Source organism: Dicentrarchus labrax, unplaced genomic scaffold, assembly GCF_905237075.1.
Source record: "Dicentrarchus labrax unplaced genomic scaffold, dlabrax2021, whole genome shotgun sequence".
Classification (NCBI taxonomy): Eukaryota; Metazoa; Chordata; class Actinopteri; family Moronidae; genus Dicentrarchus; species Dicentrarchus labrax.
The window spans coordinates 6,699,835-6,726,327 of record NW_026136704.1 but is presented as its reverse complement, the minus strand read 5'-3'; the positions used below and the strand labels follow the sequence as shown (position 1 = coordinate 6,726,327).

The 26,493-nt window shown below is 39.3% G+C and overlaps 1 protein-coding gene across 3 annotated transcripts; it reads left to right on the top strand.

Moving 5' to 3' along the window:
* Positions 1 to 627: 627 nt before the first annotated feature.
* Positions 628 to 25,493, top strand: LOC127362418 (POU domain class 2-associating factor 1). 3 transcript variants are annotated; one of them, XM_051398089.1, is made up of 5 exons: positions 628 to 735; positions 12,832 to 12,959; positions 18,808 to 18,847; positions 18,974 to 19,266; positions 23,562 to 25,493. In XM_051398089.1, exons 2-5 carry the CDS (start codon positions 12,942 to 12,944, stop codon positions 23,994 to 23,996), a joined length of 786 nt encoding a protein of 261 aa, XP_051254049.1. In that variant the 5' UTR covers positions 628 to 735; positions 12,832 to 12,941; the 3' UTR covers positions 23,997 to 25,493. The 3 variants fall into 3 exon arrangements, with proteins under 3 accessions (XP_051254049.1, XP_051254048.1, XP_051254047.1); XM_051398088.1 differs by lacking the exon at positions 628 to 735 and adding an exon at positions 4,006 to 4,104; XM_051398087.1 differs by lacking the exon at positions 628 to 735 and adding an exon at positions 7,648 to 7,760.
* Positions 25,494 to 26,493: the final 1,000 nt, after the last annotated feature.

Below are 26,493 nucleotides of genomic sequence, written 5' to 3'. Positions count from 1 at the left end.
ATCTACATAGCAAGGAGCCAGCTTTCTGGTGCTTTTATTAACAGTACTTTGCTTGCACTATATGACTGACCTCAATCTGCATGATGGGATTTCAGCAGTTTGACAGAACTTGGCGACCCCACTTGCTGCACCTTTGCACTGATGGCAGCTTGTTTAGTTACTGCAGAAGTGATCAGATGCAGAGCCAGGACCAGGACCAGTGATGGAGAAACTATTCTGAACCTAAACTTATGTAAAAGTATCAATACCACAGAATAATATACTCGATTACAAGTAAAAGTCCTGAAACTTAAGTCAAACTATGAAAATATTATCAGCATGTATTTAGTAAATTATAAAAGCAATTGCTTTTATATATGCGTCTCTTTATATGTTGTGAGGCAGTTTAAAGCTGCTGTAGGTCATTTTTATAAAATAACTTTTTTCACTATATTCTGTCAGTAGTACAGGAGACAAATAATTTGTGAAAAAATCAGGTTCCTCTGGCTCCTCCTAGTGCTCCTAATGACATTTGCAAGAATCCACGAGCCTGAATAAAAACAACCAATCAGAGCTGAGAAAGTAGGGCCCTTTGGGTTGGACGATTGAAGATAGTTGATTGTTGAGTCTCATTTCCAGAGTCCCAAAGCGACTGTATTTGATGCCCTAGGAATAAGACTCAGCAATCAACTATCTTTCTTGGCTACTGCAGCTTTCAAGCTTCACATTTCCTCAGATCAACATGTTTTTTCTCAGGTAAAATCTTAAATAGCAAATCCAGCTATTGAATACATGTACAATACAATACTCTGAAATGTGGTAAAGTATAAAGTAACATCACATTGAAATACTCATAATCTGCTACATTGTAGTATTATATGTATTATAGTAGTAGAAGTATTATATGCTGCTCTTTGTCATACTGCATATTAACTTAAAACAGGGAGAGAAAAAAAACACAATCCATGAATGACTGAAAGACCTTCCATCAAATATTAGCAATCAGATTTTAATATCTCACTGTACATGTGAGGTAAACATTAACACCAAACAATCAACTGGAGGGACTTTCCAGATGTGTGTCATATTTTTCTTGGAGCCGTTTTACATCTTAAGCTATTCCTCTTAAACTTATGAACTTGCACCCTTCCAAGAGTGTGTCGACAGAATACTAACACCGGCTGCTGGCTGGTCTGTCGTCCCCTCTCACTGTTTGACCACTAATTCAACACGAGCAGCTGTGCAAGCACATTGCAGCTTTTCCCATTCTTAGTGTTTGTTTCGGACCCTCTGAGCTCAAGTCTGAGCCCTCTGCATGCAGGCGAAGGCATGTCCTCCCTCTTTACCGAGTGACATACAACATGCGCACATATGTGTTTTGTGTGTGTATGACAGAGTGAGTGAGAGTGAGAGCGTGTGAGTCAGTAAGTGAAAGGTGAAAGTGAAGCCACAGCCCCCAGAGCAGATTTATTTGCTCTGCAGGTCGAGGCATGCTTCAGGCCTTTTAAGACTTGGCATGTACACACAGGTCAAGACCAAGCAGCGGTGGAACCTGGCACGCACAGACACACAGACACACACAGACACACACACACACACACACACACACACACACACACACACACACACACACACACACACACACAAACCACTCCTTCCCCCTTATCACTTCGCTTTCACCCCCTCTGGCCGACTATCTGCTATTACTACTTGCTATTATACACACCACACCCAGCATGATCTGTGAGAGATCAATCAGTAAGGCCAACTCTGCAAATCACCAGGGCTGTAGCCAGTAAGAGTGCAAGTCCCCCCTGACCTGACTCACAAAGGACATGACCTCAGTGTTCCTACAGTAGCTACAGCCCTGCAGATACAGTAACATGTGATCACATGTTTTAGTGACAGAAGCCAAACTTTCTGCACAGTGGCTCATGTTTTATGTCATTTGGTCTCCAACCCCCTTTAAACTTGTTCGAGGGCTCCCCTTGTTAGAGATTTAATTTATGATAAGCCCAACACGAGGTTCCCAGTAAAACATTTTATAATACAGGTTTACTCCGACGGCAAACATATAAACTGACAGGTATAACATCTGTTTGTATTTAATAGTTTGACTGTGTGTTAAATAAATGCGTAATGGTATTTGCCTTCATTGAGTATAGACAAGTACACCCCTGCTTGTAGCTATATTATCATTATGATCGGTGTTATTATCATGAAATTTTAAATGCAGAACTTTAGTATTTTTCACTGGATTTTGTGTTTCATCTTCAAACTTTTTCCTCAACTAAGTTTGAACATAAGGTTCCCAGTGTATAACATTTTATAATATAGGTATACTGTACTGTGATGCAAAGGGTGGTACTAAATTGACCCTTCCTAAGCCCCGCCCCTTTTTGCTATGTGCTCCAATAACATTTGCGAAAGCTTCGTTCAGAACCTTTCCTGTGCTAGGTAGGTGTATGCTGAAATGACAACTATATTTTAAAAATGGTTCAAAGATTCAAGCACATATATATAGTCACATCTTTAGATAATATTAACAAAACAAAAAGTGACAAATTAGCTAGTTAGCTAGTGTGATCTGCAGCAAAATTCTAGTTAAGTAGCTAAGTAGCTAGCTAGAAAGCTAACATTTGAAGTGTATCAGTAGAGTGAATGTAGTTCTGCCACCGTTTTATGTCCAAAAACAATTGTTCAATAAAATAATGCACCTTTTGCAGCACCCTTAGCTCGTTCTTAAGGCACCCATATTGAGAAACACTGATTTGTGTTGACTATGAGTATTTGATGAGACGATGTGGCTGCAAAACAATAAAAATAAAAATCCACAGCGATTCAAATGGGGACAAATAATAGCGCAGATTCAGCATATGGGGAAAAAAATGAACTGTGAGGTAACATTTGTTTGTTTAATACAGTGTTGGACTATAAATGTGTAATGGTATTTGCCTTCATTAAGTTTAGACAAACACACCATGGCTTGTAGCTATATTGTCATTATGATCAGTGTTATCATTAGTTTGAATGCAGCACTTCAGTTTTCCATGGCCTTGTAAGCTCTTCCACCCTCACAGGAATTAGGGTCTAAAAAGAAAACAAGGAGTGATTGTAAGTTTTGGGGCCGCGCCAAAAGGTAACCTGATGGCAGGCAATGAAAGATGAAGCATAGTGCCTAAAGTAAAATTCCACCTTTGGATATTTACTTATTCAGATATCATCTGTCTGTGCTTTCCAGGAGTTCTTTTCTCCAAAATTATCAACTCTCTTTGTCTCCTCCTGCCTCATTCATCTGCTTCAGCCTCTGCATATATCTGTGACTCTTTGATGGACTTCTACCTGCATGAACAAGGTCACTACTACTGTTCTAGAAGACTTGGGGACCTCTAGAGGAATGTGTGTGTACTGTAGCGTGTCCTATGCAAAAGGCTTCAGGCAGCTCCTCGTGCTATCTGACCTGACAAATCTACTCTTTAAAGTATTTTCAGCTGCCTTTCAACATTTCTGTTGTGGTCTTTCTTAAAGCAAATCTTGACATAACTACAAGGGCCAGCCTGTTGTTAAATACACACGTGTTGCAGATGAATCACAGATGAGTGACCCCACTTATCGCTTTTAAAGCCAGGTTAACTGTGTTAGGGATCCTCAGGGTCTTGTGGGCACTTGCAGTTGACATGAGGCTCAGATAGCAATCTGTTGGCTTTGACTGGGTGATTAGTAAAGCTAGTACCACAACCCCCCGTGATCAGCGCTGAAACCCAGCCCATAGACTGAATCTCACAGTGAGAAATAACAGTTGCCTCCATGCACAGCTGGCTCCATCTTTCTCTTTCAGACACTTTTTTCTCTTTCTTATTCCTGTCTCTCTCTTTCACATGCTCTTTGAGGGCCAGTTATCTGCCCTCCAACTAACACACCGCCGAAGCAAATCCACAGTTATCTGAACACCAATGTGCCCGAGTTATGAACATCTTTTGAAAACCTCTTTGCATCAGCCGTATACACAAAGCCTCACTTTGCATCACTCACTGCACACATTCAAAATCCCGCAGCACACAAAAGCCTGGTAGCATAGGGCAGTGATGGACCTTAAGGAGCCGCCATGAAGCCTGGTGCGAAGATGTGAGTGTGGGCTTTTTCTCTGCTCTGCATTGCTTAGCAACTTAGAATAATGCCCGGGACAGCATGGCGGGCAGCTTTGAGGTTGTAGCTGTGGGAGGTGGCCCATTTAGCCCACCTTTCATCAGCAGTAAAGGGGTTAAAATGTATTTAGGGCTCACATAGACTTTTGCTTTTGTCTGTACTGGCAGCTGTTTGCTTTCTTATCATCATTATCTGTGGATGGCAATTAAAATATGGAAAATGGGCATAATTCCACCAACAAGGCAGCTAGTTCCAACTGCTTGTCACTGACAAAGCAGGTGTCATTTACCATCTTCGTAATTCCTAAAAAATAAAAGATACATAAATGTATATATGTTTATTAAGACAATGCAGAAACCATTCATTTAGGCACTGAAACATGCAGACGTGTGTGAGTTTATGCTTGTGGTTTCGTGCGTTGCTGGTCAGTGAACCTTGAAGAACATGCAGGTGTTTCCTTCCTGCACCAACCAGGCTGGACTCAGTTTCAGACTCAACATTAGCCCAAGATTAAATCTAGTCTACAGATTTTCACAGCTGTTCACTATGCTGATTTAGTGATGGTGGTAACAGTTTCTTTTTTTAGAATGAAAAGTGCGCTGACAATAATTTTATAATAAAACTGAAATGATTAAATGGGGAGTAAACATCCTGCAGAGCGTCTGGGAAAATGCAACTGAGCTGCGCAGTTGACACGTTGAACTGTTTTGTTTGACTGCAGTTTGACCGCAAGTTACATGTCCCAATTTGAATGAAAAAGAAATAAACATAAACTGTCTACAACAAATAAATAAAATAAATAAATATTAAAAATATAAATCTAACATGATAATGATGGTCTAAAAGTTTTTGAGAGGCTCAGTTTCCACCCTGATAAGAAGCACATTTAGTTGGACATGTGTTTTTGACATCCTGTTAGACAAATTTAAAGATGGTACAGGTGATAAATGTCAGCTGTATGACTTCCATATACCATACCAAATGAATTCTAGTACTTAAGTACTTCTGCTTTACTTTAGTTTTATACTTTATGGCACTTAAGTTACCAGTTACATTGCAGATTCTGATAATTAATAAAAAAAAATATGTAATCAACAAATAAAATGCCATTAGGAGTGCTAGAGAGACCCGGAGGAACCTGATCCTGATAACCTGATAAATTTATGGAACCGCAGTTATCTATGAGACATTAACACAATTACCACAAACAAACGAGATCCTTGGCAAAAGCCTGGCAACTTGTGCCATCCTGTCTGCGCTCTGGGATGGATGGATGCCACCAGGTCGTGTTTGGAGGGAAACATATCAGTCTGCTTTTTGACCAGTTTTACTGTTATCAGAGGAAAAGGAAATATCATCTGCTGCAGGGGGGGAGGGAAGGGGGAAAGTCATATTAACACTACATAACAGAGAGGTGATGATGTTTTTCTGCACAAATAAACAAAGCCTTTATTGTTGAAAAGATGATTGTAACGTGAGTTTTTCTGGCCTGGGGTGGTGTAGTAAAGAATGTTAGGGTGGCATATTGTTATTAGTATATATAATGTGTAGCCTATATGTAGATTCATCTAAATGCAATGAACTAAACACTACCCTTACAAAATGAATTCATGGGTCTTCAACATTTAGCACATGCTATGTGATAAAAGTGACACAGTCATATCTTAAGCTAGTAAAAACATTATACCTAACTAATGAGTGATGAGCTAACATTTAGCTAATGTTAGCTTTCTCGTGTAACCAGCTATCTAATGATTCATGGAGATTAGCTAGCCAGATAGCTAGTGTTCTGCTCTGCATCAAAATGCTAACTAAGGAGATAATTCAATTCAATTCAATTCAATTTTATTTGTATAGCGCCAATTCATAACAGAAGTTATCTCAGGACACTTTTCAAATAGAGCAGGTCTAGACCGAACTCTTTAAAACATTAATTACAGAGACCCAACAGTCCCACCATGAGCAAGACCTTGGCGACAAGGGTAAGGAAACACTGCCTGTTAAAAGGCAGAAACCTAGGACAGACCCTTCGGCTCTAGGTGGGTGGTCGTCTGTCTCGACCAGTTGGGGTGAGAGAGAGAGAGAGAGAGAGAGAGAGAGAGAGAGGAGAGAGAGAGAATGAAGTAGCTAACTAACAACTGTTGTAGATTACTAGTTAGCTAGCTAACATTAGCTCTATATTTGAACAATCTTTATAATGTGGTTGTCTTTTCAACATAGATGAGTCTAGCACATAGCATATCTAAGAAAGTGAAAGGAGGGAAAAGAGACGGGACTTAGGAAGGGTCAATTATCTACATATTCATATAGTTGTGTTTTAATTTTGGACATACATGTGGGATTTATCTTTGCCAATAGGCTAATATCTGGTCTCATGTTACATTGTTGTTGATGTGTACTCTCAGACGTATTTACATTTTTTTGATATTAAACAATGGTTTGGCGGCCCCGCAGCAGTAATTCTGAGAACCCCCTAGGGGTCTCATAACCACTGATTTCAACTCCAACCGGTTATGTCTGCTACGCCTAACCATAACTTGACCTAAGCCTTGCTACGGAAAATACTTTTGACAAGCACATGAACCTCAACAAGATGTTGACTCACCTCTGTTTTTCAAGCTGAGATATCTTAATTAAAGCCTCTTATCAAGTTCTACTGCTTATATTACTCACATGCCTAAACAGGTGAGCGTTGGCAAAAGCTTCTTGTTTAAAATGCCAAAGCCAGACATGGCAACCAGACCGATCAGACTGTACAGATAATATCACTCACATTTTGGCTCATCTCCACTGGTGAATTTAAAAATTCAGGATTCATTTCAAAATGGTGCTTCCTGAACAAGTCCCAGCTTATATTAGCAATTTTGTTTTTCATTTGTAGCAGGTCATCTGATCAGTCTTCATGTTGACATTAGCAACACATTAGTGACATCACTGAACAATTTCAAATGATTTTGAAGTGCACTCTTAGTTATTTGTGTTTCATGTTCTGTATGGTGAGTGTCTATTCACTTCAAGACTCATTTTTGACATTTATTCATGAAAGTTGGTTGATGTAAGTATTTTGTTATGCTAAGCTAGGCTAATGATGTCTTGACTCCAGCTCTGTACTTACCAGAGACATGAGAATAACCCATCTAGGAAGCAAATAAGCGAATAATATTATATAAATAATATTTATGGAAGCTCTCAATAGATATTAGACATTAGTCACAAATTCTGATGTCTAATTTCTCTGTAATGAGCTAAAATTGTGTGTAATTTGGTTTGAGAAGGAAGTCTGATATTTTAATTGACTCTCCTTTAATTTGTCTGTAGTTTATTTGAATGTATTGCCCTTCTCCTTAATGGTCAGTTACCTTCATTTCTGTTTAATTTTGGCATTGCTGGGGCCTTTTTGTTACTCTTTTTAAAAAGTTTTTATCACTCGTCGTAGTCATGATTCAACTTAAATAGTATCAACACTGAAACTAGATGCATGAGTGAGATTTGTGTTAAGAGAAGCTGCGATATCCCAGAGGGATTGTTAGTCATCTTCAGGCTGTTATAAAGCACGTCAGTCAACCCGCCACTTTGATTTTCTTCGGTTTAGCTATATGATATTGTCCAGATAAGCAGTATGCACTGGGAGAAATGTAAGTACAAAATATCATTGCTCATTTGTTTACATGATACACAAGAACTGTAAAGTCCTCATTTATACAGATATTATTTTATATACAATCTATATATTTGAATAATTAGTTTTAATCTGCTTGGATTTTATTGACGGAGGCACAAGAGCCGCAGCAGTCTTTGAAATTTAAAACAAATACTGAATTGTTCACTTTTGTGCATATTACATTTCTTATGATTTAGAGGAGGACATAGTATCATATTCAATATAATGCAATCCAGTGCAGTAGCATTGCGGTACATACGACCTTTGTAAAGCGTAATTGCTGTTGGTGCTCATGCCATTTTAGAATATTAATTTGGTTGAATATTGTAGATCGGGGGTTGTTGTTGGGAGAGACAATTTGGTTTAGCTTAACTTGTTTGATTTTCTGCTGTTGTATTGTGGGACAATCATAACTTATTCTCATAATTACAAAACTAATGGACGGCTGACTCAAAAGTCATGTTTGGGAATTTCTGGACAACTTCGAACATAAGGAAAGAAAAGTATATGACCATGTTTCCTGCGTCAGAATCAGGGTTGAAGCTGTCTGTCGGCACTCTTTTGAAAAGAGGAAGACAGTCATTTGGAAGTTGGCTGCATGTTGCTATTGGGTTGTAATCTTGATATGCAAAATGGGAGCAGGCCTGTACAGCTGTGCGGCTTCCTCTTTTTTTGTTGGTTGAGCCCCTGTGGGTGTGCCATGGTGATTGTTTGTCTGTGTGTGTTCATGTGTGATTGTTTAAAACAGAACGAGAGGAAAGACAACAACATCTTCTGTTCCTTTGAGTTTCAATTCAATTCAGTTTTTTTTTGTATAGTGCCAATTCATAGCAAAAGTTTTCTCAGGACACTTTTCAAATCGAGCCAATCTAAATCATGCTCCTTATAAAACAGACCCAACAGTTACCACAGTAAGTAAACACCTTTAAAGAGGCAGAAACCTCGGGCAGACCCTGGCTCTACGTGGGCGGCCGTCTGCCTCGACCAGTTGGCGTCACAATAAAACAGAATATAGACAGAGGATTGATATTGTTCTAGTATCAGCAATATTTGTCAAACACTTTCTTTGTGACAAGGGAAAGCCATTCATATGTGTAGCCAGGATGAACAACATACAGAGTTGCTCAAAATAGAACAGAACTCTTCCATCTAAATGATAGCTATATAACTCTACCACCATGAATGCTTCCGTGATAGGCACACCCCTGGTTGCACCACACTCCTTCAGTCCTTTGCCAGGAATCTCAACACATCTTTTGTTGCTTTTGGCTGTGTGACAAACGTACTTCCCAACGTCCTGCAACACCAGAGCTGCTCTCATATTACAATGGCCATGTCCAAGATGGCTCACGAACCCTTCTGTACTGCAGTCATTTGATCTGAACCACGATGAGGAAATCTTACTGTCCAATTCCAAGAAGAAGTATTTCTTTCTTACAAACAGCTTATTTAACAGACAGAGTTCGACTTCTGGGAGTAGATGGAACCAATTGTGCAATCATAACTTAGCAACTGGAGCTAGCCTTTAGCCTTTCCATAACCATAAACCGTGGGCTAGTGTTTGTCAGTTATAACTTAAGCTGCAAACATAAGAATGTAAATGAATTATTAATGCTAACTGGCTAACAACCTACAGAGCATTAGCTTACATTTATAGGGTTACAGGCCCATAATAGAGCATCCACTCTGTAGTATTTCCTCACTGGTCCTGGATGCTAGGCTACTATATTAGGGTCTGGCTAACATTAGCAGCCCTGTCAGTTCTTGAATTTGAAAATCCAGCCAAACTTGCTGCTAGATATAATGTTATATGCGGATAACACACCAGTTTTTGTGTAATATGCTGTATAATTGATTGACTGTGTACATTATTGCCAAATGCATGTCAGAACAGAAAGCACAGCAACAGTAGCCGGAGGGGGCTGGGACTTAGTTGGACTGTCAGTTGACCCCCCTAAGTCCCGCCCCTTTTTGTTCTGTGCTCCAATAACATTTTGCTAGCATTAGCAATGTTAAGTTGTGACTATATATAATGTCATTTTTATCTTTTAACCATCTTCAAAATGCGGTTGTCTTTTCAACACTGAGCAAAAAGGAGCCTAAGGGACAATTGTGTTTGCAGATTCAGTTAAGGGTCATGGACTTTAACTGTATGGCAATTTGTTGTTGTTTGTTTGGGCCACTGAACCTGTCTAACCAATTAATCAGCAGCAGATAGGGATTCGGACTAGATCCCTATCTGCTGCACTATACCCAAACTAAACAGAATTGTTCTGGTAAATTTATAATGTATTTTATCTGACAATACTGTATTAATATTTTAAACCATAACACAAAAACTGTGCATGAGTGTTTTACTCAATGGCTTCTCATAAAACTGTAGCTCCACAAAAGCTATAACATGATTCTAGTACCAGTAAACTGACTGTGCTGACTGACTGTGGGTGCAGGGTGAATGTGATTATTGGTAGACTGGACTAGATTTCCTTCGAATTTTCTTGAAATTGGTTTATGTTAGTGCGTGTGGCACTATTTCTTGTGGTGAATTTTCCCTTTCATTTGTTTCGGCTTAACTGTACACCAATACAGGCTTACCACTGGCTTAACTAAATGCCCGCCAATCCCTCCCCAACAGAAAACAACGCACAGTCTTCATCAAATGAAGCTTGTGTGATGATTACGGAATCACACTTGATGTTGTTGCCACAGGACGTTTCCAAATCCACCAAAAGAGACATCTCAGGGAATCGATGGATTGATTGCGTGAGTTTCCATTGGCAGTGATCACACCAACCACATTTAAATTAGGCAGCATGGGACACTCTCCATGGCAGTCTGACTTTGGACTAACAAGACAAGCATTTCACAAAAATCTGCTGTAGCTTTGCAACTCGGCCTCAGAGAAGCTAAAGTGCCAGACAGGCTCATACCTGCAGATGGCTTGTTAGCAGAGCATTGTCAAACTGCTGAACGTTTGATCCGTTTTCACTTTATATTGATTGATGTGACATCTACCAGGAAACTGAAGCAACCTGCTTATGTCTTTGCAATTACAATCAGAACCCACATAAAAAAGCCTGGAAAAAACCCTAAAAACATAACCACACTACGGGACACAGAATGCATTCTATCCACACTATGCATTTATAGCCATGCTAGCGGCATGAATAGTCTGTTGCAATTGTAAACCAATCATGACGTTACCCATTGGTTTGTCAAGAACTGTTTTGAAGCCTGAAGTTTGGCATTATGGTTGTTGCCATGACATTTTTTCGGAGCTAGCGGCAGTGATGTACTCAGTTTCTGTGTGCTGAGCTGGACAGACTCACTAAGAATGACTAAGCATGCCCTAAAGCGTACCCTTCGCAAAATGCTAGTTAACTAGCTAGCAAAAGGTTTATGTAGATTGTCTGGCTAACTATTAGCATTAACATTTGCTCTCTTAAAATGTACAATATATATTTTGCTTTTCAACATAGAAAAGCCTAAGGGGGTTGGGGCTTACTTGGATTGGCAGGTGACCCTCCATTTTTCTAACATTAGCTAACAAAATGTGGTTGTGTTTTCAACATAGATTAGTCTAGCACATAGCATATTTAAGTAAGGAAAGGAGGAAGTTGACCAAGGTTCTGAGTGAGGTTTGCTCAACTGTTAATGGAGACCAGAGATTAGTTGCATGGTTGCGTGTCTCCCTGTCTCCTCATAAAACAGCTTAAGTGGAGGAAGATGGAAGGGCTGGTGCAGATCACTTGTCTTAATGTCACTCACCCGTTCAGCCTGTCTCAGATGAATACAAGGTTTTGCTAAGTGAGGCAGGGAGAGGAAGATTGGGAATTGCTCTATCGGAGGTATAGAGCACAGCCCACATTAAAAAAACATAGTGACTAATGGATGGTTAGAGACAGCATGGTATCACAACAGTAAAACTGATTGACATGTAGCCTTTTTGTCTATTTGGGATTAAGAGCTATTGAGGTGTGTGTACATGAACCATCCATTTGCAGAGGTCTGCTGCACTGCTGTGAGCAAAAACTGCCATTACTGTCAATAACTATGTACCCTAGGGCCGCACTGCTTGATGGCATTGTCTGCAGTTTCACGTGTACAATTGCTCTGAGTTTATTCAAAAGAGGCCCTGGCTTTCAGATCTGATTTCTCCTCATGCTTATACTTGCAGTAAGTCATTGGTTGTAAACATATGACCATTTAGCCTGCAGTCCCACTGTCAGCTGTCAGTGTGGTCCCAGAGGACACTGAAACCCCTTGTTTATCAGGTGCACAATAACAGAAAATCTTTATGGTGGTTTTATAAACTGGAAAAGACAATAAACTGTTACCTCTAGCACTGGTTCACAGATCAACAGCAACTGCACAGCTTCTGGCACCACTATGGACATTCAGTTGCAACCAACTAATCCAGCTGAGTTTAAACTTTTTTCCTTGGAGGGCTAAAACTGAAGAAAAATCGAGCAACAAATTGATCCTTATGAAAGAATGAATAATGTTAAGTAAGAATTTACGATATGTCAAAATGGCTGCTGTGAAAAAGGTCTATTGTAGGCATTTTTCCTCTACTAAAAACTTTAACTCAAGCTCAACTTTTGGGCCAACGTGGGATCAGAAGCCCAAGAACAGCTGCTAATGGACTTTATCAACTGCTATTTCCAAGAATGAATATTAATATTTTGAAATTATTTTAGCTCATGCTTTTAAGCAGTATCTACATGTTATGGGTTTTTGATTTCCTCACCCCTAAAATACTTTATTGTGATTATATTTAATCCTGTATTTAACAAGAGAAAAACAAACTAGAAACTAGAACTAGAAGAGAAGAACCTAGAAGAAACATGTTTACATTTTACTGGATGATGATGATGTAAAATAATACTACTGACTGTGTTGATGTGAAATACTTTATTACAGACACTTTATTATTATAGTCACCATGGTGTCCATCACAGAGATCGCCTCAAGACAGCTGAAGGGAAATGTAGTCGTGTGTATCCATCCATTTCCCTCTCCTTCTCTGTTTCTGGCCATTTTAGCGCCGCAGTCAGGACTGGCCAGGTCCAGACCGTACCAAGGTGTGCGAGTCAGAGACCCAGTGAAGGAGCTGCTGAGGAGGAAGAGGAGCCTGGAGCCACCCAGCACCAAGATGGCGCCCCCTACTGCGGTGAGGTCACCATGACACCTGACAATTTATGTATTTATTTAATGAGCTAGTGCTTACAGGGATAAAAGAACGGGTTTAAAGCAGAACCTTACACTGTAAAAAAACAGATGCACGATAAAACACCATATGAAAAACAAAACAAAGAATAACAATCATAACAAAACAAACCGGAAAACAATACACAACATCAGCAATCCCACCACAGAGATAAACCGTTCATGAGTGCAAGACATTACCAACCGGACGCACAGTACCAATGCTACAGACTACAGACCTGACTGTCCTTCAACCATGTTTTCACCATGCATTTATAATGTTGTAGAGTACTACACTCTCTGATACTCAGAGGTGACAGTCCCCTCTGGAGGAAGCTCTCGTTAACCCTGAGCCAGGTCTCAAACTCAGGGCCAATTCAGTGTTCAAGTAGTACAACAAAGTGCAATATTCTAAAAAATATATAATATAATCTAAAGAAATCTTACTAACATCATACTTGCAAACAGCAGTTTCTATACATTTATATACCATGAAGGCCCAAAACCTGCTCTTTCCTCATCAACCTTTTGCATGCATTTGAGGGCCCCTTTGACTTTTGCCATTATTTTTGCACCAAACAGAATACATAGTTGTTTTTATAGAAAGGGATAGTTTAAATGAATAATAATTTAAAAAAAGAAAATCCTCCATGTAGGATTTTATCATATTTTTGACATCATCTCGCAGGCCAGAGGGAGGGAGATGGAGGGCCGAAAATAGACCCTGGCCGGCTGTTTGAAAATCCTGGATTTAAGAGGTTGTGGTGCTAAATTGAAGATATTGTATAACAAAACGACTTTTGACAAAGACAGTTTTCCAAGTTCAACAGGTTATGCTTCTTAACTATATTAAAATAATGATGCCGTGACTTTCAAAACACTGTCCTGACACTTTTTATACAAATCAGACTTTCTCAGGGGTTTGGGGAACTGTACTGTACGTTGGGCCTCCATCCAGAGAAAATCACTTTCCAAAGTGCAAACACTGAAGCCACATTTTTCCCTGCAGCTTTATCTCAGTAGCATTAGTCACTCAACAAATAAAAGGCACAGGATTTACTGTACTGCAGAAGTTACAGAATGCAGCAATGACTGCTCAGGATTACAAACTGTTGGACTTATCAAATATTTACAAGCTGTGCCTTGCGAGATTCTATATATATACTAAAAATTAGTCTGTTAAATAATAAAGCAGAGTGGAGGAGCTATTAAATACATTTGAAAAAGCAAAACCACCAACATTTCTTGACAGTGACAGCTAACCAAATAAAGTTCAGGAACTGTTAGTTGCTGTTGTAGGATAGTTTCCATGACAAATGCCATGTTTTTTTTGATGTTCAGATGAATGATGTCTGTATAACATTACATTGCGTTTTGATGATGTATCACCATTCGTTTCAAGGCTGACAATCTTTACACATCAGAAATGTCATGTTGATGTATGGAGTCAATGATCTTTATATTTTCTGCAGCAGGGAGGACGCTGCAGAGATCAAAAGACATGCACATGGCTGAACTTCCACATGCATCCCATAATGTTGCTTGTAAAAGTGGCGTGCAGAAACTGCAACACGGCTGATCGAGATTGTTCTGTGGGGAGTCACCTTTCCAGCTTAAACCTTAATCAGCAAATTATCGATGGCACTTTCAAGAGCTGAAAGACATGGGCCCCAGTGGGGCCATCAGGATGTGAGCAGTCAGGACCCAGGGCCTCCCCCAGAGCAAAGAGGGGATTTTGTCCTTATATAATCCAGGTGTTTTTCCATGGCAGTTACAGCCATTCCCTGCATGGCTCCAGGGCTGGGCACACAGCCCTATGCAAAATAACTTGCAGCCTTGCCAAAGATCCCTCCCACTTGCTATTTATTACACCAGGCCAGGAGGAGACAGACACAGCATGTGCACGCACACACACACACACACACACACACACACACACACACACACACACACACACACACACACACAAACAAACTCCCCTTAAACACGGCATATGATAAGCAAGACAAATGACATGAAGCATAACTTGATACGAAGTGGGTTTTCTTTCAAAACGTTATGAAATGTAATTGAGAATACTCATCTTTCACTGTGGGAGTATTTCTGTGAAACATGAGGATTGCTTTTGACATTGGATATCAAAAACCGAAGTATAAAAACAATATGTGATGGTTGGTTACGTGTTGGAACAATTTCTTGCTGGATCACAGTGACTTATGGGAATTTCTGCTGGTTGCCCCGCAAAATTCCTGAAGGTCACAGCTCCATTTTCCAAAAATGCTGACCTATTTCTTTAAACCTTACAGTAAAAGCTTAAGCTATTACTGTAAGGTAAAGTTAAACCATCAGTTTGGCCAAATTATTAACGAACTAATTCCCATAAACCTCTAGTAATATACTACCATCCAGATAGTTTTGTTTTTCTTGGCCCAAGTCTCTGGATAGTCCACAGTTCCTGGAGCGACTTAATTCTGAAGAAACTGTCCCTTTGAAAACTGTTAACAGTGAGTGTGTGTGTTTTTCCAGAGTAATGGAGACACTATTTTTGGAAAAAGATATAGTTTTAAATGTAATTTAAATTCATTAAAATTACTGTACACCCCACAAACAAAATTCAATTCACTGTTATTGTTTTGGAGCGACTCTTTGACTCTGTTTACAGTTAAACACACCCAGTCAGCACTTACAACAATTTTTGTTATGTGTATTGATGTTATTTAAACTGAACTCAACATTAGCATCCAGCAGATAATATGACTCATTGTCAGGACTAAAACAAATGGGATTATTTTCAAGGAACAGCTTCTGAACATGTGTGCAGCTGCAAGGATTTTTGTTTCTGAGTTCTTTAAAGCCCTGACAAGGAACATTCATTTTGTGTTGATTTGGCGGCCCCTGTGGACAAAAGCGGTAGTGTTTCTACCATCTTGTTTCATTGATATGAAGGGCAGTCCAAATGAATCAGACCCGGTGGCAGGCATTAAGAATAACTATAGAAATAGTCAAATGTGTGGTTGGTGGTCTTTTTCTGCAAATTCTTTATTAGGAATAACATCCTGAGATGTGCCATCTCGTTTTCAAGGGGGTGCTCAATGACAAAAAGGACCATATCACAATCAGAATCATTAATAATCTCAAGGGGAAATTACTTTCGTTACATACACCAGATGTAATAGACATGTATTATATTAAGAATATATATATATATATATATTACACAAAAAATTGGTATTATTGTCAGTGAAAGCATTAAGTAATAGAATTTCAAACCATGATTACAAAGTTATAGAGGTGTATTGACATGTGCAACTGTCACAGATACAATTGATTCTGTAATAAAAAGACAGGGCCTTTTTAAACAGATGGTAATATAGACAGTATATTTACAGGTAGATTATTCCAGTCCAAAGGAGCTTTAAATATGAAGGCTTTCTTAGCTATTGACTTAGAGACTGCAGGAACAGAAAGAGCTGTGTAGAATGTCTCAATTAATAACTTGAGGAAAAAGGTAGCATAAACTGTTAGTGTAGTTATTTAGTATAGTTTAGTAAGTATAGTAAGGGAAACTCTGGGAAATGTATACATTTAAAAATAAACTACAGCCAGTGCTGCTGAATTACAACATCAGCACAGTCCAATATTGTCAGTCTTGTTTGTTTCTAAGACTTTTACTGTAATTAACTGGCAGCATCTTTAACAGCAAAGTACTGTATTTTAGAATTACAGTGTATTACTTGAAATAAAATTGCAGTTCAGTAAATTTACAACACAGTACTGGTTACAGTTTTGTCAGTAAATTGTATATTCACTTAATTTTATAGCACTCCTTAAAAAACAATGTTTACAAAGTGCTTTACATACACAAACAAATAGCAGCAATAAAAATAAGATTAAAAGCAATATATGAGGTGTACAGAATACAAACAAAAACAGAAAAATAAATAAAATAAATGATTAAAATAATAATATGAAATTATAAAAAAATAAAATGAATCACAAGGATACACAAGAAATATTGTGTAAATTCACATAAAAGCCTTATTATAAAAGTGAGTTTTTTAAGATTGATTAAAAGATCAAATACAATTAGCTAGCCTAAAGACCGTTCCAAAGTACAGGAACCCTTATGGAAAAAGTGTAGTCTTCTTTAGTCCTCAGCCTGGATTGTTGAAACACCAAAAGGGCCATTCCTGAGGATCTATGGTTTCAAAGACTCCCTGTTGTACCTTTAACTCTGCAAACCTGTTCATGTCTCTTGACGGATTTTCAAGTCAGCACGAGTAAAGTAATGTCGTTGGTGTAATGACAGATAATTGTCTGCTTGCTGTCAGAGCTGTGACACTGACCAGGTCCTCGTTGCCTCTAACAGCTGCACACACCCAGTCACTCACTGATGTTTGTGTAGAACAGCGTATGAACGCTGACACTAGCTGTCAGTGCTGTCCCTTTCTAAAACCTAAACTCACTTTAAACAAACCACAATATAAAGCCAAACAAACTGGATGAAGTCCATCAAGTGAACAAGTGAAAGAATGTATAAGTTGGAAAATGAAATGAAAAGTGAATTCAAGAAGAAAAAGACAAAAACGTTTAGTTGGAGATGAAAAATATTGTTTTTGACTTACTCTGATTTACAGCTATGTACATTGTCCCTGATAAATAAATCAATATATGATCATAATTAATGACGCTCAGTCCTCGTCAGTTATTGTCAGCTTTTGTCGGGTAGCAACTGCTGAAGCCTCTTATTGGTTTCAGCTGTGAGTGAAAAAATGTATCCTTTGTTTTGAGAGTTGAATCTTAGTTCAGCCACAGCCTGAGGTAAAGATTTAAAGCTTCTCTAGAAACATAAACTTTACATAACTTATATAAGTTATGTTATGAGAATTGATACCAGTCTTCCTCCAGCTGTGGGTGCAGCCAGACTCCACCCTCTCTCTTTGAACACCCTAAGACAAGTGTGTCCATGGTGCCTTCAGGGAACATGATATCCACTTACGCAGTCTGATCAACTATGAAGTTGCAGCTAACCTCCAAGCTGCAGCCTCATAATTGATCAGACTGCGTAAAATTGTGATTATTGGGAGGCATGTATTCATTGTTTTCTGCCTTGTTAAGATCTAACGTCTAATCTTGTGGGTCACAGGTATGTAAATGGAGCGAAGCCTGCGAGCTAGTTCAGGCAGTCAACTCGAGCTGCGCTGATATATACACACACACGACATGCCCTCACTCCATAATCACTAACCAATCTGGCGGTCTAGTTAAACTTCACAATTTCCCAGCTCTCCCTCTGCTCTGTCAATACCGCTGTTGCCCTGCTCTGGCTAGGGGTTAAGGTATTTGCTCATCACTCCCCAATATCTCTATGTAAACATATCTGGGCCTGAATTTTTGCAAAGTTACAGATTAATTTATTTGATATTTAATGTTTTTACCATTCTCTCTCAGGTTTAGTCATACACCAATCAGTTAAAAAAGATGATTTAGCACAAGACAAACTGTTCAAGACCATACCTACATGTGAATACAACTCTGGCTTGTATCTCTAACACACACATGCACACACACCCACACACACACACACACACACACACACACACACACACACACACACACAATTAATAATCATAATCTTGACTCAGCTGCTGCTTACACCTGGACTTGATCGGTACAAGTATAAATATGGCATATTTATACATCAACATTACATTGTGACAGCAGCAACATGTGATGCTGGTTCTAGAGCAAATTATCGAGATGCTCAACTCACCATTTTAATCATTGTTATTGTTGTTGTCTGTTTCTTTTAGGATGTAGTCGCACACAACAACCAGTCATCGTACACACAAGGTACGTGTTCATTCTTATCAGTGGCATCAGTTACCAGACACGCTTACCAAACTGATTACTGTGATTAAAGCATGTGTCTCTGCCTGTCTTTGAAGCCTCACACTCAAACTTCTCTTTGAAATTCAGGCATCTTTGGCTCTGATGTTTCTGGCGGCTCCCCAGCTGAGCCATCGGGGGCAGTCGGTGACGGAGGGATGCAGTGTGCAGGATGGAAAGCTGCCCCCCCAGCCACCAGCGCTGGCCTGCAGCCTGCCGTAACGCCCTGGTCTTCGTCTGACTACAACCAGCAGGACCGTTCGGCTCAGACTCTGGCCTACTCAGCCACCCCCACCCTCACTGCTGATGTGTACATGCAGACTCTGTGTCCCAGCTACACCATGCTGACCTACACACACGCACCACTCCTCACTAACTTTGGGGTGAGTAGGAGACAACTGGTGAACTACAGCCTTTTTAAAGTTTTACCAGATCAGGCTTGGTTTATATTTACATTGTATAGCCAAAGCTAGTTGTAGCTGCGAAATGTCTCATAAAAAAGTGTCAAGACAAAAAATAACTTTAGTTTATAGATGATAATAGCATTTGGGCTTATTCTGATGCATTTACAGCTATGTGCATTGTCCCTAGTGCCAACGGCATGCAGGTGACGAGGAGTCTGTTGATGTTAATGCAGGTTGCACAAGCAATAACTCGCAAGACACAGATATTAAACACTTTACAGCCACAGTTTAGCGAGATCTAAGGTAATCACAGAAGCATTGGGGTTACGTGGGTCACAGGTCAGTGGGCCACTTAGCAGAATTTTGCTCAGGGCCGTAGAGAGGTCAGGACCTGCCATGGCCACAGGGACAGGAGTTGGTTAACTCACTGGGAGGTTGCGGCATGCAACCTGTCCCCCGGAGCTCTTCATCTCACTTCCATCCTCCTCCCTCCGCTTCCATTTCTCCCTGCAACATTTCAAACTGATCTACTGTCATAAAATGCTGCTTTGTAGACAGTTGTTGAACAATAGTGGTCAATGCTAATCTCCCTGACAAACACATTGAATTTCTTTCATAATAAAAGTCAACTTGTGTTTGCCAGGTCCATCAAATTCCGACATTATGGTCTGGTGCCACCAACCCAATGTGTATTTGGTGACCTTGCAATGAGACTCAACAATCAACTATCTTATCAACTTGTGATTGGCCTTTCCGATTATGAGAAAGATTTCCTTTTTTTTACTTTTGTAACTAGTTTTCACATGCATATAGACAAAACAATACAGCAAAAAAGGTACAAATTAAAATAACAATAGTTACAACACTAACAAACTGTCTGGAGATGATCCACTATTCAGTCCACTGTTCCATTTGGCATTTGTTCAGTTGGTGTCACGTCAAATATAAATGTTCCATTTTTCCCAGTTCTTTTCAAATACATTCTCTTTGACTCTCAAAAGGTATGTCAATTTTTCCATAACAAAGATTTCCTGGACAATTTCCAACCACTGGTTCTGTTTTGGGATATTTACATTGAGCCAGTTTCTTGTGACCACTTTCTTACAGGCTGCGAGTAATACTTTAGTCAAGTACAGATCTTCTTTCATTACAACCTTCTCAATATTCCCAAGGTACATCACTGGACAAGTATTTGGGATTTCATATCCCAAGAAATTTTTTACAACTAAATTAACATTTTGCCAGTATGTCCTCATTTTTGTACAGTTCCAGATGTGTGTGCATGGTCTGCTTCCACACTCCCACACAGTCTCCAGCAGTTTTGTTGTATAGCGAGTTGCCTAGATTTTATTTTTGGTGTTATAAAATACCTAGTTAGGTTTTTCCAGCAGAACTCCCTCCATATTACCTATATATCACCTTATTTATAGTTTCAACTGGCCTTATCTCTTTTGTGAAATAATCTTTTAACTGCATGTATCGATAGAAATCTTTGTTTTCAAGGCCGTACTTTGTCTTTAGATCTTGGAAGCTTAGAAATTCTCCACCTGCCTAAACTGTACATATTGCTGTCATACCTTTTTGTGCCCATTCTTTGAATACTGGATCATACGTCCCTGGCTTAAACTTTGAATCGTACGCGAACCACCTCAGAGTGCACATATCCTTCTTAAGTTTGTATTTACTTACTACAACGCTCCATATTTCTAGTGTAAATGCTACTATTGGGTTCATAGCATGTCTCAAAGCACCTATCAAATGTTTATCCCCCACCAATATCTGGGTCTGGTTTTTTACTATTCCAAATGAATCCATAAATCATCTTGTCCCAGGCTATACATTTGTTTTGGGGGATATTAATTGGAAGAGCTTGAAATAAATATAACAATTTAGGTAGAATATTCATTTTGACCGTCTGTATTCTAGCACTTAAGTCTAGTGGAAGGGTAGACCACCTTTCAATATCTTTTTGAATGTTTTTATCAATTTCACTATAATTGTTTTCAAACATGTTGGTAAGTGTTTTAGTCAGAGTTGCACCAAGATACTTCATTGTTTTAGAATTCCATTTCAAATTATATGCATCTCTTATTTGTCGGGATGGAGAATAATTTAACGAGAGAATTTGTGTTTTTGATATATTCAGTTTATACCCTGAATAGTATTCATACATTTCCAGTGGAGACATTAGGTGTGGGAAACATATATCTGGTTGTTCAAGGAAAATAATGACATCATCCGCAAAAAGGTCAACGATATGATCTGTCTCCCCTACAGTGACACCCTGCAGTTCCCCACTCTGCCTTATTGCCTGTTCTAAGGGCTCGACATACAAAGCGAAAACAGTAGGAGACAGACAACAACCTTGTCTTGTCCCCCTCTCCAACTGAATCGTATTGGACAGGCTTCTGTTTACTCTGAACTTAGCTGTGTGCTCTTGATAAATAGTTTTAATACATCGGATTGCATTTTCATTGAAGCCAAATCTCTTTAGTACCTCATACAAGAATAACCAACTAACACTATCAAATGCCTTTTTGGCATCTAAACTAACCAGAATTGTACTTGTGCCACTTTTTTGAGCGCTGTCTAAAATATAGAGGGTTCTTCTAATATTATCGTGTGTTTGGTGCCCTTTAATAAACCCAGTTTGATCCTCATCAATCAAGTCTGGTATGAGGGCCTCAAATCTCTTGCAAATAATTGATGTAAATAGTTTGTAGTCTACGTTTAAAAGTGAAATCGGCCTATAGTTTTTGCATTCTTCTTTGTCTTTGCCTTCTTTAGGTAAAACGGTGACAATTGCTTCCTTCCACGATGGGGGGGCTCCGCCATCGTTAAGAGTCCAGTTAAAACAGGACAGAAGCAAAGGTGTTAGCTCCTTCTGAAAGGCCTTGTACCATTCCGATGAAAACCCATTGCTACCTGGTGATTTACTAGCCTTTAACCTAGTAATTGCAGCTTCCAGCTCCTTAACTGTAAATTGTGACATAATAGTGTCATTCTGTGTCTCACAAATAGATGGCAGGTCAAGTGAGTCAAGAAAACTTCTTATTGTTTTTTCATCAGCTGATAATGGTTTAGAATAGAGTTTCTTGTAATATTCTTCAAATATTATCTCTATTTCATCTGGTTCATGTGATAATTGGTTGGTTTGAGGGTTCCTTATTTTATGAATTGTGTTAATGGCCTGCTGTTTCCGCAGGCGTCTAGCTAAAAGTCTTGTTGCTTTTGGGCCTGATTCATAATAGGTCTGCTTTACCAATCTTGCCCTCTTTACATTACATACATTGACCAGTGACACCATTCTGTTTTCTAGCTTCCCTTTAATTAATACAAATCTCTCTTCAGTGTCCCTAACTTCTTCAAGACATTCAAATTGAACTGCATTTGTGACAAGGATAGCCACTCCTCTCTTCTGGCTAGGTTTATAGGAACTGTAAAATGTATTCCTAAAACCAAAGCGTTTTAGCTTTTCATGTTCTTGTTGAGGCAGGTGAGTTTCTTGTAAAAATAGTACTTGAGCCTTTTCTTTTTTCAATTTAGCCAGGACCTTACTCCTCTTAACGGGATTATTCATCCCATTTACATTAAGTGACACTAGTTTTATATATGGCATTTAAATGATCCAATCCCGTGTTACATTCATTCACCTCCAGACAACTTAAAACTGCACAGACCTGAACATCTGGACAACGTGTGCTAACTGAAAAAAAACTAAGAAAAAACAGTTAACTCCCAAGTTAGGGTGATTCTTTGCCACCCTGAGTCATGAGAAAGATTGGTTATTACAGGGTTATTATGGTTATTACTAGGGGTGTGCATCTCACTTCTAAGACAATCCAATTCGTATCTAGATACATGGGCTACGATACAATTCAGGGAAGATGCATTTGAATATGAAACAATTCAGTGGAATGTGATGTGATATGATGCGATGTGATATAGTTCTTATATTTGTAGACATTTAATTTCCATTCTAATTTAAAATAAACCCATATAAAAGTGACAATTCTTCCGGACAGGTTGTTTTTGTACCAACCTCGCAAGCTACGCTGCACTAATGTTAATCTTGTTGTGAGACCCTCACGCTTTCTGACAAGGTAAATCTTTACTCTCTGAGTTATTATGGAATGTTTGTCCAAAGACACCAAAAAGAAACTGTCTACAAACCACAGCCACGGTTGTAGTTTCGAGCATGTGTTTGAGTCTTTGCTACTTTTAGTTCCTTCCTGATGAATGTAACATTTCTGTGATATTTGTTGTTGTTTCAGACCATACCTATGGCCCCAGCACCAGCCTCCCTCCCTCAGATGGAGCTCCCAGACTCAGGGTTGACCTACCTCCCCTGGGCCCAGCCCCTCACCACCATATCTACCATGCCCAACCCGGGGGTCCAGTTTGCCCCCGGCTCCGCAGCCCTGCCCGGGCCACCCCTGGTCCACATGCCCTTGTCCATGTCTTTGACCACCATGATCCCTCAGCTGGAGGCTCAGGGCATAGATCCTCAGTCACAGATACTGGACCTCCCGCACAGTTCAGACCACCAGCTGGACCCTGAGCCCCAAGGTCAGTCTCTGGATGAAGATCCAGGGGTAGAGTCGGAATCACCAAGCCTCCTGGATAAACTTCTGGAGGATCAAAAGGATGATGGCGGTGAGGGGGACAAAGACTCGTACAGCAGCTCGCTCTTTATTCCAGATGTCTGAGAGTGTTCTTCCTTTCTCTGTTTGTTTCTCAGGGGCCACCATTAAAGGATAATTTGGGTTTATCACAACTTGAGTCTTCATTTTTAGCTGTGGCCTACTTTCTGTACATTGTGATAGTGCTGTACTCTTCAGGATAAATGCTGAGGTTGATGCTGGATAAATAACCAGGGAAAATGGATAACTCCTCTCAAATCCCAGGCACTTAAGGGCCTCAAAGGCCCCAAGGTTATCTGTGTGACAATTAGAGATGGGAATTGAGAACTTGTTACAGTTGAGAACCGGTTCTCGATTCCCAAAACAGTGATGTCAAACAAACTGCTGCAACTGAGTCATAGTGGAGAGGAAGAAATGGTCCAAAACATGGCTTCCTCATCACAAAGACAGATGACAACAGTGTTTGTTGTAATTATCATTTCAAGTAAAGGTGGAAAACCTTCTGAAAACCTGTGTATTCACACATAAAACTGATCAGGAGAATTGGACCGATAAGCAGAATTAATAATGGCATTGGTATCAATAGAATCTTATCACTTCCATCCTTGGAGACAATTTTAACAATCACACATTTGTATAGTAATATGCACCACGTAATTCGGAATCTTGAGACCTCCTCTTGTTTAGCGACTGTAAATAAATCTAGTAAATCTAGTCTCAATCTCAATGATTATAACTTCTCCAGTGAAGACATATCTTATATTATTACTATAGATGAGCAAATACATCATTATCTGTATTTTTTCAGTCAACTCGTAATTGTATGTGTACTCCGAATGGGTGGGGCTTAAACCAGATGTGGATGGCACTGAAACTGGGTGGGACTAACTGGATGTTTTTACCTCCCTAAATTAGTACCTAATTATTACACCCTATGCTATGATTTATTATCTTCACAGCAGCCGCAACATATGGGTGCCCACAGGACGACTTATATAGCAAATATATAGCAAAAAATAAGCAAATATATTCATCTCTACTTACAACAGTACAGTGTGTTATAAACCATGTAATAAAAGTTTAAACACTGCTTATAAATGCTAAATAACAGAGGATTAAGTCTTGTTTCTTGCCTTAAAGTATGTCTGATTCTGATTCTGATTCTGATTCTAGCTGACATCTTGGTAGCGATGTGATGTTCCCGGATTTCAACAGTTAATTTAGTCAGTATATTGTTATTATAACAGATAAGAAAGAATGGCCAAAACTACAAAAAATAAGACCTAAGTTGTAATAAACCAGAATTAACTTTATTGTAATTAGTTATTCCTGTTACTTTTACACTTTTCCTTCAATGACAACCACAATACCTTCTACGGTCATCATTTTTTCTGTGCATTTAAGATGTAGCATTTGCAGAATGCAGTTAAGTATTATTTTATGCTGTTGTGATGTAATATACATTTCTACTGCTCTAACTAATGGGCCTTTTTGGATGTTTTAAGTGTTTTAAATGAGTGTGTAGATATTGATGCTTTGAATATAAACCTATATTTGATTGCACTTTGTGTTAGTAGCTGTTTCTTTCTTGCTGCAAAAAATTTGACAAAACAGAAGAAAGATGCTGCTGTTGTCTGTCGGAGGCACTGAGACACAGTTACCATGAAGTGCTGTCCGTCACCTGTCATACTCCTGAGACGTTTCCTTAGCATTATAAAATCTGTCGTACCGCCGCCACAAAATGTGTCACACTGCTAGTTTTCTTTTTTACAAGTGGATGATTGGCATTAAACCTGAAGAACAAAAGCTTAGTTGTAAGTTGGTCACTGACTGTCAGTATCTGTCTGCACCATCTGAAATAGTGTACACAAAAACAACATGAGTATTTAAATGGAAGAAGAAGGTTTAGCTGTCAAGCTGTCATAAAAAGAATATAAAAGTGAAAACGGTATTCTGTAAGAAATAATAACAATTTGAAAGGTGGTCAACCATGACCAGTGAGAACATGCAGAAGTCTTTAAACTGCACCAGAGAAGAATTTAATTTCATCAGTAGAAATCACAGATGGGTTTCCAACAGAAACACTTCTCCCACTTTCGGTCAATAAGACATCATACATACTCATATATGTCTCCAACCAAAGCAAACTGAAACAAGAGGGCAATGCATCACATTTCCAAAAGAAATATACTGTGCAGCACATGACACCTCTTCAGCTCTGCAGGGACACCAACGTCCTCAGCCGACATAACTGTCTTTCAGAGGCTGTATTGAGTTTTAGAGTGAAGATACTGGTATCATATGATGATGATCGATAGTGACAGTTGAAGAGTGACAGGAAAGGGGGGGAGAGAGAGAGAGAGGGGATGACATGCAGCAAAGGGCCACAGGTTGGATTCAAATCTTGGGCCGCTGCAGCAATGGGGTCATGGGGTACATGGGGTAGGGAGGGAGGAGGTTAATACAGAGATACAGCAGTACATAGTACCTGGAGGAGAAGGATAAAGCAGGAATGTTTAATGGAGAGGGAAGATAATATGGTAAATCAGTAGACATAATAAAG